General features: G+C 39.1%; 1 protein-coding gene across 30 annotated transcripts in view; it reads right to left on the reverse strand.

Annotated features, from left to right (window-relative positions):
- The window catches only part of FIP1L1 (factor interacting with PAPOLA and CPSF1), a 68376-nt gene extending 60878 nt beyond the window's left edge, over window positions 1-7498 (reverse strand). For 7 of the 30 annotated variants that reach the window (XM_059923023.1, XM_059923001.1, XM_059922999.1 and 4 more), the window contains exons 1-5: window positions 7148-7497; window positions 5912-5956; window positions 5769-5808; window positions 1911-1968; window positions 696-799 (exon numbers count right to left, since the gene is read on the reverse strand). In XM_059923023.1, the coding sequence (XP_059779006.1) occupies window positions 696-799; window positions 1911-1968; window positions 5769-5808; window positions 5912-5956; window positions 7148-7232 (332 nt within the window). In that variant the 5' untranslated portion in view covers window positions 7233-7497. Of the gene's footprint in view, window positions 1-695; window positions 800-1910; window positions 1969-5768; window positions 5809-5911; window positions 5957-7147 lie in introns of all 30 variants that reach the window. The other 23 variants (XM_059923012.1, XM_059923010.1, XM_059923007.1 and 20 more) reach the window with 8 other exon arrangements.
- Between the last annotated feature and the right edge of the window lie 5477 nt (window positions 7499-12975).

Consider the following 12975-nt stretch of genomic DNA (forward strand, 5'->3'; position numbering starts at 1 on the left):
ATGCAAGGGATGCAGGTTGGATCCCTGGTAGGGGAACTAAGATCCCACATGCCACAGGGCAACTAAGCCCCGTGCACCGCTACTGAGCCCGCACGCTGCAACTAGAGAAGCCCTTGCTCCAAAACTAGAGAAGCCCGTGCGCTGCAAAGAAGAGCCCATGCGCCACAATGAAAAGATCCCGCGTGCCGCAACTAAGACCTAACGCAGCCAAATAAACAAATAAATTTTTTAAAAAAAATAATCTGTATCACTCAATTCATTTGTAAAAACATTTCAATATCAGGAATCAAAAACTGCTGCTGCTTCCACGTAACTTTACCTAATTAACTTTATGTTTAAGAAAAAAATATTTTCATGGTGAAATTCCTTTTAGTCATGAGATATATTGATACTTGACATATAACACTGTATTAATTTTAGGTAAACAACATAATGATTAGATATATATATAAACTGCCAAAATGATTACAATAAGTTTAGTTAACATCCATCACCAAAGATAGTTACAAATATATTTTTTCGTGTCAACAGATTTTACCTACGTCTTAGCAACTCATCACGTGAAATTTTAACGAGTTCTTTCATATCATGGTAAGATGAAAAAATGTAAAAACACTGGAATCAACCACTAATTGTTTGATATAGACACAGTACCTTTGATTTAAGCACACAGTTGTTACTTGAAAATAACTTACCCATACTGTGGTGCGCCCGTTTTAATGTCTCCTATAGTGACATGAACGTCATCCTCATCATCATCACTGTCGCTATCACTATCGTCTTCAGTCTCTGTCACTTTCTATATCAACATAAACAACCACAAAATACACTCAATAATCCATTTCAACGTCTGATATGAGTAACTGAAAAGGTAACCATTTTGCATTTTTTGAGCTAATTCTAGAGGAAAAAGTTATAGTGCTACAACCTACTTCAACTCATTTACAGCTTTGATGTTTTGCATGATAAAAAGGGATAAGAATGTGAAGTAAAACCTTTTTTCAACATTGTCTTTTTGTAAATAACACCACATGTATTTTTTCCTACTATTTATAACTGCTCCTCTTGCAAAAAGGATCTAAGGCAATGTACTAAAATACCTAGAAAATAAATTTTTTAAAAATATTTGAGGAATTCTTAGCAAAAAGAACATGAAGAGGAAAACAACTAATTTTAAGGGTCACAGTGTCATCGTTAAAAGCACCAAATAGTTAAAAAGTAGCTCACTTATTCTTGACATTCATGTACACATAGAAAAGGCCCTGCATGCAAATGATTGAGGGAATACTTTGTTTCTATGAGTAAAAGTAGGGACATTTATGAAGGCTTTATTTTGGCGCTAAAAGGCTGTTCTGTGCTTAGTCACATAATAGTAAATTTAAAAAGTAGATCACCAAGGCTAAGTACTTTTTGTATACAAGTTCAAGCTTGCAGAATAACAATTTCCTTCTTTTTACAGGATTAAAATGTTAAAATTCTCATGGGACCAATGATTTGTTCACCCCCCCCCAAAACATCACTTTTAACAGGCATGAGGTCAGACTGTCACTTATATAAAAAGTAATTTTTGCTAAAAAACTTGACAAACTTGGGTTGAAAGACTCAATGTTTGCTTTGAAAACCAGGTTCACTATGATCTATCTAACTGACCTATGACCACTGGGTTCCTTGGTAGCAATAAACATCAAGCCTTTGCACATGCCCCATTTCATCTGAACTCTCCTCCCACTATTTCTTCTCATGGTTACACTTTTTTGACGGCACCAGATGACACAGGAGATATAAAAGGGGCCCGATCATGCAAAATACTGGCAGTCATGTTAAATTTTGGTTTTCTTCCTAAGTGAACGGGAAGCTATTGATAAAGATTTTAAACAGATAAGTAACCAGATCTCAAAGCCTTATGTTACCGGTTTAGGTACGCCATTTTCAGGAGTTTCATCTTCAATTCCCGATGGAGGATTAGCACTACAAACAACAAAAATAAGTACACAACTGGTATTACTTTACTGAAGTACAGACGGAGCATACTAGTATTTTTAATCTATCTGATTAATCTGATAGTTTCCTGAAATTACTGTCTCCACCAGAGACGAAAAAAGATGGTAAAAACTGCCTGTCCTATTCTGCTATTCCTAATGCCCAACATAAAACGTGTACACTCAACACTGGAAGTAGAATGGAATTGCCTCCACAATTTGTTAATGATGCCAAATTTGCAATTTGACGGTGGGATATAATTTGAGTTTTTACATTTTTAAAATATGCATCATACTTAATCAATTTTATTTATCCTAAAACTACACTGAACTTCAAAGTATTCTAGGAATTGCCAAGGGCTATGTAACACACACAGTTTCCTCTTTCCCCTGGTGCCCAAGGAACTCAGATGCGCGGTATGATGACGTTAACCCAGTACTGAGTTAACACACACCTTTCCTCCTAGTTTTCTGTTTTATCAGTCTTATTGGATATATGTCCTTTGTTATATAAAAAACAAATTTAAAAATTTTAAAAAAAGTTTATTTTCATGTAAGACTGCCTTCCAATTTGACACTAAGGAGCTCCAGACCTAATTTTGATGCATTAAAAAATAATTACTTTTTTAAAGCCAGTTAGTACTTGAATTTGCCCTGTTACAACAAAATTGACATATAACAATAAACACTTATTTTCAAGAGACTCAAGCGTATGGCCATTAACCATGAAATAAAACTTCTAGTACCATGGTGCAATTGGTTCCTTATATTTTTAATAATTATGAGTTTGAAAGTGGGAATTAACCATTAACCTCATTTTATAGATAAAGAAATTGAAATACAAGGCAACTGACAATTACTTAGTAGCATTTCTAGGAAAACCGTCCAGATGTTGATATAGTTCAAAGCTCTTTTCACTGGGTTTCTGCTAATCTCTTCTAAACCTCACTTTTTGTCAAGCAGTTTCTATATAAACCAATTTAATCTCTATAGTGGTATTCTGTAACACAATCTCCAGACAAAACAAAATGAAGGACAAAACCTGAAAACTTATCTGTTAAATTTTCATAGTTCTACTGCTTGACCCAAAAAAAAAATTGCAATTATAATTATTCAGTACATTTCTCAGATATAAGTTGAGCTTGTTCTTTATGTCACAAAACAGTATGTTTAGCCACAACTTGGATATAAAACAAGACAGAGACAGCACAGTGCAGTGGTTAAGAGTTTTAACGATGGGCCAATCACAAAGAAGCTGGGGAAAACTCTAATGGCAAAGACTCGGCTCAGTTAGGGCAACGAAGTAGGTACTGCACTGGATAGTAAAACACAAGTTTGGCAGAGCTCTCTTCCCCAACAGACTTTTAAAAGTTTTAATTCTCTATCACCATTAAAACACTAGAAACATGATAAAATTATAAGCTTTATCTACAAAAATAACATTTTAAGGGTAGATCTTTTCCTTTGGATGAAATAAACTTAATAGCTTTCCAAATAAAGTGTTAATAAGGAATATGAAGACATTCTGACAGTGATAGGGAACGGAGAAGGGTTCCTCTCCAATCAATTTAATCAAGCTGTGTATTGAGGAATATTTAATCAGAAAATAAGCTTCAAGAATTGCAGCCAAGGGCTTCCCTGGTGGCGCAGTAGTTGAGAATCCGCCTGCCAATGCAGGGGACACGGGTTCGAGCCCTGGTCTGGGAGGATCCCACATGCCGTGGAGCAACTACGCCCGTGAGCCACAACTACTGAGCCTGTGCGTCTGGAGCCTGTGCTCCGTAACAGGAGAGGCCACGACAGTGAAAGGCCTGCGCACTGCGATGAGGAGTGGCCCCCGCTTGCCGCAACTACAGAAAGCCCTCGCACAGAAACGAAGACCCAACACAGCCAAAAATAAATAAATAAATAAATAAATAAATAAATTTAAAAAAAAAAAAAAAAAAGAATTGCAGCCAAGAACTAATATTAACAAAGTAAAATAAAAATTAGTTCACAAAAATGTGTATCTGATTGTTATCATTAATTTCTTGATCAACTGAAAAACAGGGTATGAAGAAATATTACTTTCGTAACTGTTAAACTACACAAATCCCAACTCTGTGGTTAACTGAGAGCAGGGTTAGGAACTGGGTTGGATATATCCATTTCAAAACTAAGTGACAAGGGCTTCCCTAGTGGTCCAGTGGTTAAGACGCCAAGCTTCCACTGCAGAGGGTGGGGGTTCGATCCCAGGGGGATGTTCCGCATGCCACCAGAGGCGGACAAAAACAAAAAACAAAAAAACAAACAAAAAACCCTAAATGAAAGATTTCAGATGATATAGCAATGAATAAAAGAAAAAACAAAACAAAAAAATAAATAAAAAAAAAAATCTTCCAACATAGGGGTATTTGTAAGCGAGGGACAATAATCTCAGCACTCCCTGAGCTGTTTCCACTTCTCACTTCTTCCCTCCATTAACTTTAAAAAATCACAGCTTTGAGATACAATTCATATACCACACAATCCACTCATTTGAAGTGTACAACTGAAAGGTTTTTAAGTACGTTTACAGAATAGCGTATGTATGTATCTATCTATCTAATTCCAGAACATTTTCATCACCTCAAAAAGAAACGTTATATATTTGTAGTCGCTCTCCATTTTCCCCTGTCCTTGTAACTACTACTTTCTGTCACTTTGGATGTACCTACTGTGTACATCTAATATAATAAGAAATACAATATGTAGTTCTTTGTGACCGGCTTCTTTCATTTAGCATGTTTTCAAGGTTCATCCATGTTCTAACACATATCAGTACTTCATTTCTCTTTACTGCCAAATAATATTTCACTGTATGGATATACCACTTTTCTAAATCTATCCATTTGATGGACACTTGGGTTATTTCCATTTTTTGGCTATTATGAATAATGCTGCTATATATGGTAGCTCTACGTTTAACCTTTAGAGGAACTATCAGACTGTTTTCCATAATAGTTGCACCATTTTACAATCCTACCATCAGTGTATAAGGGTTCCAATTTCTCTGTATCTTCACAAGCACCTGTTAACTATCTGTCTCTTTGATTACAGCCATCCTAGTGGGTGTGAAGTCATATTTCCTCCTCTTTTAAACCCAAATATTCTTTAAAAGTCCTTTTTGTAATCACGCCTCCCCCATTATAAGACACTAAGGCATGTGCTCAGTGATGTCAGAATATCCATGTACTTGTATCCATGAGCTATTCTGAAATTTAGAATAAGTTTCTGGCTCCCTGATATGTTCTGTAAATGATACTCAGACCTTTCTAGTAATCTAACAAAGGCAATCAATCTTATAACAAATTCATTAATTCCACTTCGAATTTTAAATAAATACGAAACACTGAAATTATAACCACAATGCATTACACCATCAAAAATATTAAGTTGTAGAAGTAGTTACCCAAGGAATTCTTTATTTTTAAAAAATTTTTAAGTTAAAACTTTTTTTCTTAGTAGTCTGATGGTTATACTGTATACTCCACTACTGAGCTCATTTAAGAGTACAAAGTTACTTAATAGTGAAAAATATCCAAACCCTTACTTCAAGAACATTTTGTCCCCTGGGCTACTAGCAAATAAATAGAATTGGTATAAGATTACGTCCTGAAATAGTAATAAAACGATAAAGGACTCAGTGTCTTGCTATCTTTGTCAAAATGTAATCAAGCCAATGATGATAACAAAATAATTCTGACAATCTGTTGACAGGACCACTGTACCGCACAATCTGCATAAGCATCGACAAGAAATTTCACTAACCTGGCATTTTCTTCTTCTGGCCTTTCAACTTCATTTTCATCTACCAAAAAAAATACATAAATAAATAAATAAAATTAACAAACAAACCACTCTTAAAGAAACCAGTATTATGAAAATCTGAAGTGATCATCACAAGCACTAACCTAGGTCCTTTGCCAAATCACTGTGCACATGCACGTCCCATGGGCCTATAAGCACATCCAAAGTTAGATCACCTTATAATGACTTAACAAGATATGTCTTTTATGAAAAATAAAGAAATAAAAAAAATCAGACTTTACTTCTATAAAAATAAACTTAAGAAGTATTAAAGATTTCTAGACCTTTGTAAAAGAAACCCTACACATTTACATTTCAAACAGTACTACGAATGCTAAATCTTGCCGCCAAAGATAACGTACTTTACAAGTTTATCAAAATCAAAGTTTGTCGAAGTCACATCATCAAGGAGCTGCGTGGTGCCCAAACGTGCACTTCTACTAAACTATCTTAAAGACAATCAAGAATACGCATTTTAGGCAAGGAACAAACATTAACTTTCAAATCTAGTACCGGCAACAGACAAGAAGGGGCTGTGACTTCATGGAAGTTAAAAGCCAGATGTCAAACAACTCCCTTTCAAGGGGGAAGTAAAAGATGCAGTAAATTTATTTTATGAAAAAGATATACACGAGGTGATACTGAAAACCATAAGCCTAAGGGACATGAGGTACTTCTACGTGGGTTAAAACGCAGTCTCTTAAAAAAGAAAAACTTCACCTTAATACAGGAGACATTCGGGGTTTTCTTTATGGGCCATAATGTATTCCATCTCTTTCTTTCTCTCTCTCTCTCTCTTTAATTAATTATTTTTAAAGCACGACTTTCACACAAGGAGGTACCCTTGCAGGTGCATTCCATACAAACTGACCATCAAGAAACAAGACGTTAGTTTTACAGCATCAACTTTATTTAGCTATTATTACAGAATGACTGTTCCTGGGACAGGAAGGGCATCCCACAGTCAAGGGGCAAGAAGAGACACACCAACACAGCTTAGAATCGATATAAGAAAACAAGAGGAATGAGCACAGAGGCGAGGCGGCCGAGAAGCCCGGGAGGAGTGGACGGCGACGCTGGGGGCCCGGCCCCTGGTCCCCTGCCCAGCGGGGTCCCAGCCGCCACCGGGTGGGTGCGTGTTGGGGGCGTGGGCTGGGCAGGAGGAGGCAAGGGGGGCGGGGGACGCACACGCCGCGCTCGGCCTAAGTCAGGCCGCATGAGACTCCATGCAAGAGGCCCCAGGCGGCGGCGTGAGGGCCCCAGGACGCCGGCCGTTTGCGGGCCGGGAAGGGAGGCCTGAGAGAACCCGGGAGAGAGAGAAGGGACAGGAAGTTCCGTACCGCCATAGAGCCACTCTTCCTCCTCATCCCCTCCGGTCCCGCCGCTCAGCTCCGACACTAGGCGCTCGACCTCGCCGGCCGACATGGCCGCCCCGAGCACAACTTAAAGGCGGCGATCAACAGCCCCCTCCAACCCCTTCCCCAGCCTCGCTGCCCGGGGTCTCGAGAGGGGCGCGAACCCCCGGCGAGCGAACGAAGAAGGCGCGAGACTCAAATCCCGGGTAGATGGCCCGGCGGCGGAGGCGGCAAAGAACACGACTCCGGCACCGCGCCGCCCGCGCCCGCGCACGCGCAGCAGCACCCAAGCAGCACGGAGTCTCTAGGTGGCTTCGCTTCCGCGGCGGCAGCCACCTGAGCCTGGTTGCGCCTGCGCACCGCAGTTGGCCCCGCCCCCACGGGATCTCGCTTGCTTTTTAGCGTGGCTTTCTCCCGTGACGTCCTACGTAGGCTACGATTCCCCTCCCCCAACGTTCCTTCTGATAACCTGTATTGCTTTTGCTGGAGAGTGCGCCGTTGTTACTTTATGCATGCGATGCTTGCTTTCTCGTTTTGTTTTGCTTTTTTTAAATCTTCCGGAAGGCCTTGTTTCATTCTTTACTTGTTGTATCAGACTTGATACAGAATCGTTGCCTTATCAGTCCCTGTTTCTCATTAGAGAAGAAATCATAATTCATACCCACTTTCCTGAAAAATTAATCTTAACAGCAAACAAAAGCCAAACTAAAAAATGAATAATGCATTCTCTTTGTCAAAAAGTCAAAGACCTTCTCATCCACTACCCTCCTTTCCAGAAGTAGCCCTTGTTTTTCTGTTTCATGTGCAGCATTATGAAATTTTATACATATTTGCTACACGTGTGTTGTTTTGGTGAAAGAACCTGAGATTAATGAGTCTTAAAGGGTACAATATTGTATGTATCATTGTGTAGATTTTTTTATTTGATTGGTTGGTTTGGTTTTTTTTTTTTTTTTCCTCAGCTGTGTCTTGGAGGTCCTTTCCACATTTGTGTATGTCAAACTATGTTCATTTTTTAAGGGCTTCATCGTATTTTTTCGTTTATTTATTTAACAATTATTGAATATCTGCTGTTTAAGAACTAGGGAAATAAAAGTATGAGTAAAACACAGCCCCTGCCCTTGGAGAGCTCTCAATTTATTGAGAAAGGCAGAAGGGTGGTAAACAATTAACTCTCCTACAAGGGAAAAGCAGGTCTTAATAGAAGCACAAAGTGTTTTTATACCAATGCCACACCATCTCATGCGATTTAAACAAATCATGTGGTTTTAATCTCCCTAACCTTTGAACATTCCTCTATTGCTATTCTCAGTCTCCCTTATCTGAAGAGGATAATCCCTTTCGTATTTCTAAAGTCTGTTGAGATATAGTCAACTTTTGAAATCTTTCCTGAACCCCATTTCTTTATTTATTCTATAAATACTTATGGAGGGCCTACCAAGTGCCAAGGACTCTTCTAAACTATGTAGATTCAGCAATGAGTAAAACAAAGTCCTTCCTCTCGTGAAGCTTTCATTCTAATGAAAGGGAGACAGACAATAAACATATAAATGTACAGTATGTCAGATAGTGATAAGGATTATAAAGTAGGGTAAGCAGGAAAGGGGGACCCCGAGCAAAGTGATGAAGAGGGATAGGATGCAATTTTTTATCAAGTGGTCGGGGAAAGCCACTCTAATGAGGTGGTACAAAAGTAGAGACCTGAATGGAGAGAAGTAAACCGTTGTGAATTTCTGGGAGAAGCCCTATCAGATGGAGAAAATAGGAAGTGCAAAGACCCTGAGGCAGAAGCATACTTGGAGCATTCAAAGAACCCCAAATGTAGCTGGAGTGGAGTGAAGGAGAGAGAGGATATATAGATGAGATTAGAGTTATTCTGGAGTGGGTAGTGCAGAGCTAATCATTCCTTTCCTCACACTATGCTGATTCCGTGGCATGTGTCTATCACATCATATAGTAATTATTTGACTACATATCTGTTTTCCTAAGACTCTTCACCAAATCCTCCCTCAAACAGGGCATCTTCTTATATGTCGTTCTAATTCCTGCTGTGGTGCCTAGCACTTAGGAGATCTTCTTGGCCTCTACTGACAGTAACGAAGTGAAGATTTTACATTCTGCTCGAGAGTATCATAAGGCAATCACTCACAGTCCTGTCTGTTTATGTTTCTATTTATCATTCTATGAGTCTGTAATGACCTTTGGTGGTTTCATGGGAGAACCAACTGCCTTTTGCTGAGGAGCCTCTTTCTCCTTTCAGCTGCCTGAAATGAGCTTGTCTTTCAAGGCATTACTTAAACTGAACTGAAGAACTGATGAATAATAATTGATGCATCAGAATCGCCTTCATGGTGGAGGTAGCATTTGAGCTAAGCTTTGAAAATGAAGATTTTCACAAGCAGAGAAGCCCATAAATCACTAATAACCACTCTTAAAGAACCTCTTCCTTCCTTGCTTCCAAACTGAGTTCTTTGCCTGGATGGACTTCCTTAGTTAAAGGTATCTTTATCTCCCACCAGGAGAGACTTCAAAGATAGGTAGCTTGAAGATATTATATAAAATTATGACCTTATCAAACTACGATACTCCATATATTCTGATGATATTTGTTTTCCATTGTGTGTGTGTGTATGTTTGTCTGTGTTGGTGTGTGTGTGAGAGAGATCTGCTGGTTCTTCGCAAAAAAAAAAGCCAAAAACAGGGCTTCCCTGGTGGCGCAGTGGTTGAGAATCTGCCTGCCAATGCAGGGGACACGGGTTCAAGCCCTGGTCTGGGAAGATCCCACATGCCACGGAGCAACTGGGCCCGTGAGCCACAATTACTGAGCCTGCGCGTCTGGAGCCTGTGCTCCACAACAAGAAAGTCCGCGATGGTGAGAGGCCCGCGCACCGCGATGAAGAGTGGCCCCCGCCTGCCACAACTAGAGAAAGCCCTCGCACAGAAACGAAGACCCAATACAGCCATAAATAAAAATAATAAATAAATAAATTTTAAAAAAGTAGCCAAAAACAACAAAGCATCAGTTTTAATGTATCTATCTCTGAGAAGTACTGAAAGGGAATGTTCAGTAGATGATGATTAAAATGATGACAGGAGGTAAAGATCAAATAAGCGTGAGAGAGTGTCATGGACATATATACACTACCAAATGTAAAATAGATAGCTAGTGGGAAGCAGCCGCATAGCACAGGGAGATCAGCTCTGTGCTTTGTGACCACCTAGAGGCGTGGGATAGGGAGGGTGGGAGGGACAGAGATGCAAGAGGGAAGAGATATGGGGACATATGTATATGTATAACTGATTCACTTTGTTATAAAGCAGAAACTAACACACCATTGTAAAGCAATTATACTTCAATAAAGATGTTTTAAAAAAAAAAAGATCAAATAAAAGTGCCTTGCTCAGTATCTAGTAGATAGTAAGTACTAATAGATGTGTTTTGAATAGATATGGCATTTAGGCTCGACTATACTATTCATTGCCAACTTTAGTTATGTCATTTCAATGTTCCTCACTTTCCTTATCAGTAAATTGATATATTAAAATAGCATTTTATACCCACTTCTTGGAAGGATAACAGAGGTAAAATGAAGTTTCAAATGTGAAAGCATTTGACAAGTTAGAGGTGACTGGTAAAAGAAGTTTTCATATATTGGGGTATGGGGAAGTCATTCTGGCTTATCCGTGAGTTAACTTGAATTTTATGCTAACTAGCCTGTTTGTGGCCTATGAAACATACTTTGTACCTCTTCTTTAATTATTAAAGAAAAGGGCACGTTGACCAGAAGTAAAGAATGTCCATGTTAAAAATAAAGATTAGGGACTTCCCTGGTGGTCCAGGGGTTAAGACTTTGTGCTTTCACTGCCAGGGGCGTGGGTTTGATCCCTGGTCAGGGAACTAAGATCCCTCATGCCGCGCAGCCAAAAAGTAATAAACAAATAAATATTAAATGCCTCCCTTCCTGGGTCACCAGTGCTGGTACTCCTTCAATGATAAGACTAACTTTCCAGGTGCCAAGGCCATACTATTCGCCGTGTACTTGCTGACCTTTTTTCTTTTTTTTGAAACCACGTAAGAATGCACCCCTGACTTGTTTGATGTTCTTTCTTCTGATAAGACATAAAATTGTGCTGAAGACTATGCTTCTCCGGAGCGGTTCCTCAGAGTTATCTGAGAGGCTGTCTTCCAGGCTATAGTCCTCAGTTTGGCAAATAAAACTCTTTTCTATCCTATTATAAATCGTTTATTGATTATTTTCTTCAACATATGTTATGGTTTAGGCCTTTTGTCCCTTGAACATCCTGAGAAACTGCACATGTATAGAGTTTTCCTTCGTCTCTAGATACCACAACAAGGAATTAAGCCACAATTATCCATCTTCCTCTGCATTCTGATATATTTTAACACTAAATTCTATGTTGCTAGTTGTTTCTGGCAATTGTGTCATCTATTCACAGCTACACTGCTATGTAAACTTCACATTCTTTAAGGGTGAAAACAAAATTTTTTTGTTCACCAGATTCTCTTTTACAATATCAAGCAAATGAAAAGTGCTTAGTAAATCCTTAAGTGTTGATCATGAATAGAGAGGACTTAGAAATGAGATGGAGATATGCTTGATTTTATGAGAATAGAAAATAATTGCTAGCTATTTTGAGCAGAAAAGTACAAATCACATTTAAATAAGGTAAATCTGATGATCTTAAGCATGCAATTTTAGCAAGAATTCATCTAACTCTGCCATGATGTCTGAGATCAAGAAATCAATTTTTTCCTGGGTTTTCTTCTCTTTTCTGTCTACCCTGTCCCCCAAGGTTATTTCATCCAACCCCATGACTTTTAATACTATGTCATATATATCTATGACTCCCAATTTTCTGTCTGCATTCTTAATTTATCGTTAAGCTCAGGACAAGCTGCTCACTCAGATGCTTCACCTGATGCCTCTCTTGGGTATTTAATAGGCATCTCAAACTTATGCCCAAAACAGAACTTGTGAATTCCCTTCCCTAACCTGTCCTGTCCCACTTCCATTCTCTCCCAAGCTTCTCCATCATATTATCAATAACCACCGTCCAACCAGTTGTTCAGCCAAAACCTAAGGAATCATCCTTGATTCCCCTCTTTCCCTCTTGAGTCCCTCTCACGCCTATAAAAATCCATTAGCAAAACCTGTTACTATATCCCAAATCTGTCTACTTCTCTCCATCTCCACTGCCCCACTGCAATTCAAGTAACACAAACCCTTCAATAGTTTCCTGTTACACATAAAATAAAATCCAGACTTCCTACCACATGACCTATAAGCCCCTTCATGATCTGGCAGCCCTTTGGGTGGCGTGTGGCTGTACAGGTTGTGTATTGCCCAACTTTATGCAGTTCTCCACATTTCCTCATTCTGAGTTACTTTTTGTTAACTCTTTAAGTGTCATTCCCTTACATACTCTGTGCTTATTCTCTCCCAGTTTCTTCAGGCCTGAATTCCAACTCTGTATCTAACTCTCAGTCCCTAACTTTGTTCCATTATATATACATGTCCCACATTCTCAGTATTTTAGCAGAGATGTCTCTACTCATTCACTGAAACTGAAATCTAACTTCCCTCCAAGGACAGCACATCTCCTCGTCTTTCTCTACTGGAGACCCACCATTTTTCTTCACCCAGTTGTACTATGGAGCCTGGAGATAGTATTGCCATTTCCCTTGCTCTGGTGGGCCACTACCAGACTGTTATGGTGCCACTTTCTTTTGAAAATCCTCCTCCTTGCCAGTGCATACCTCCTTATTAACCACCTCTGCCTCTCTCTCTTCA

This window comes from Balaenoptera ricei, chromosome 5 (genome assembly GCF_028023285.1).
Source record: "Balaenoptera ricei isolate mBalRic1 chromosome 5, mBalRic1.hap2, whole genome shotgun sequence".
Taxonomy (NCBI): domain Eukaryota; kingdom Metazoa; phylum Chordata; class Mammalia; order Artiodactyla; family Balaenopteridae; genus Balaenoptera; species Balaenoptera ricei.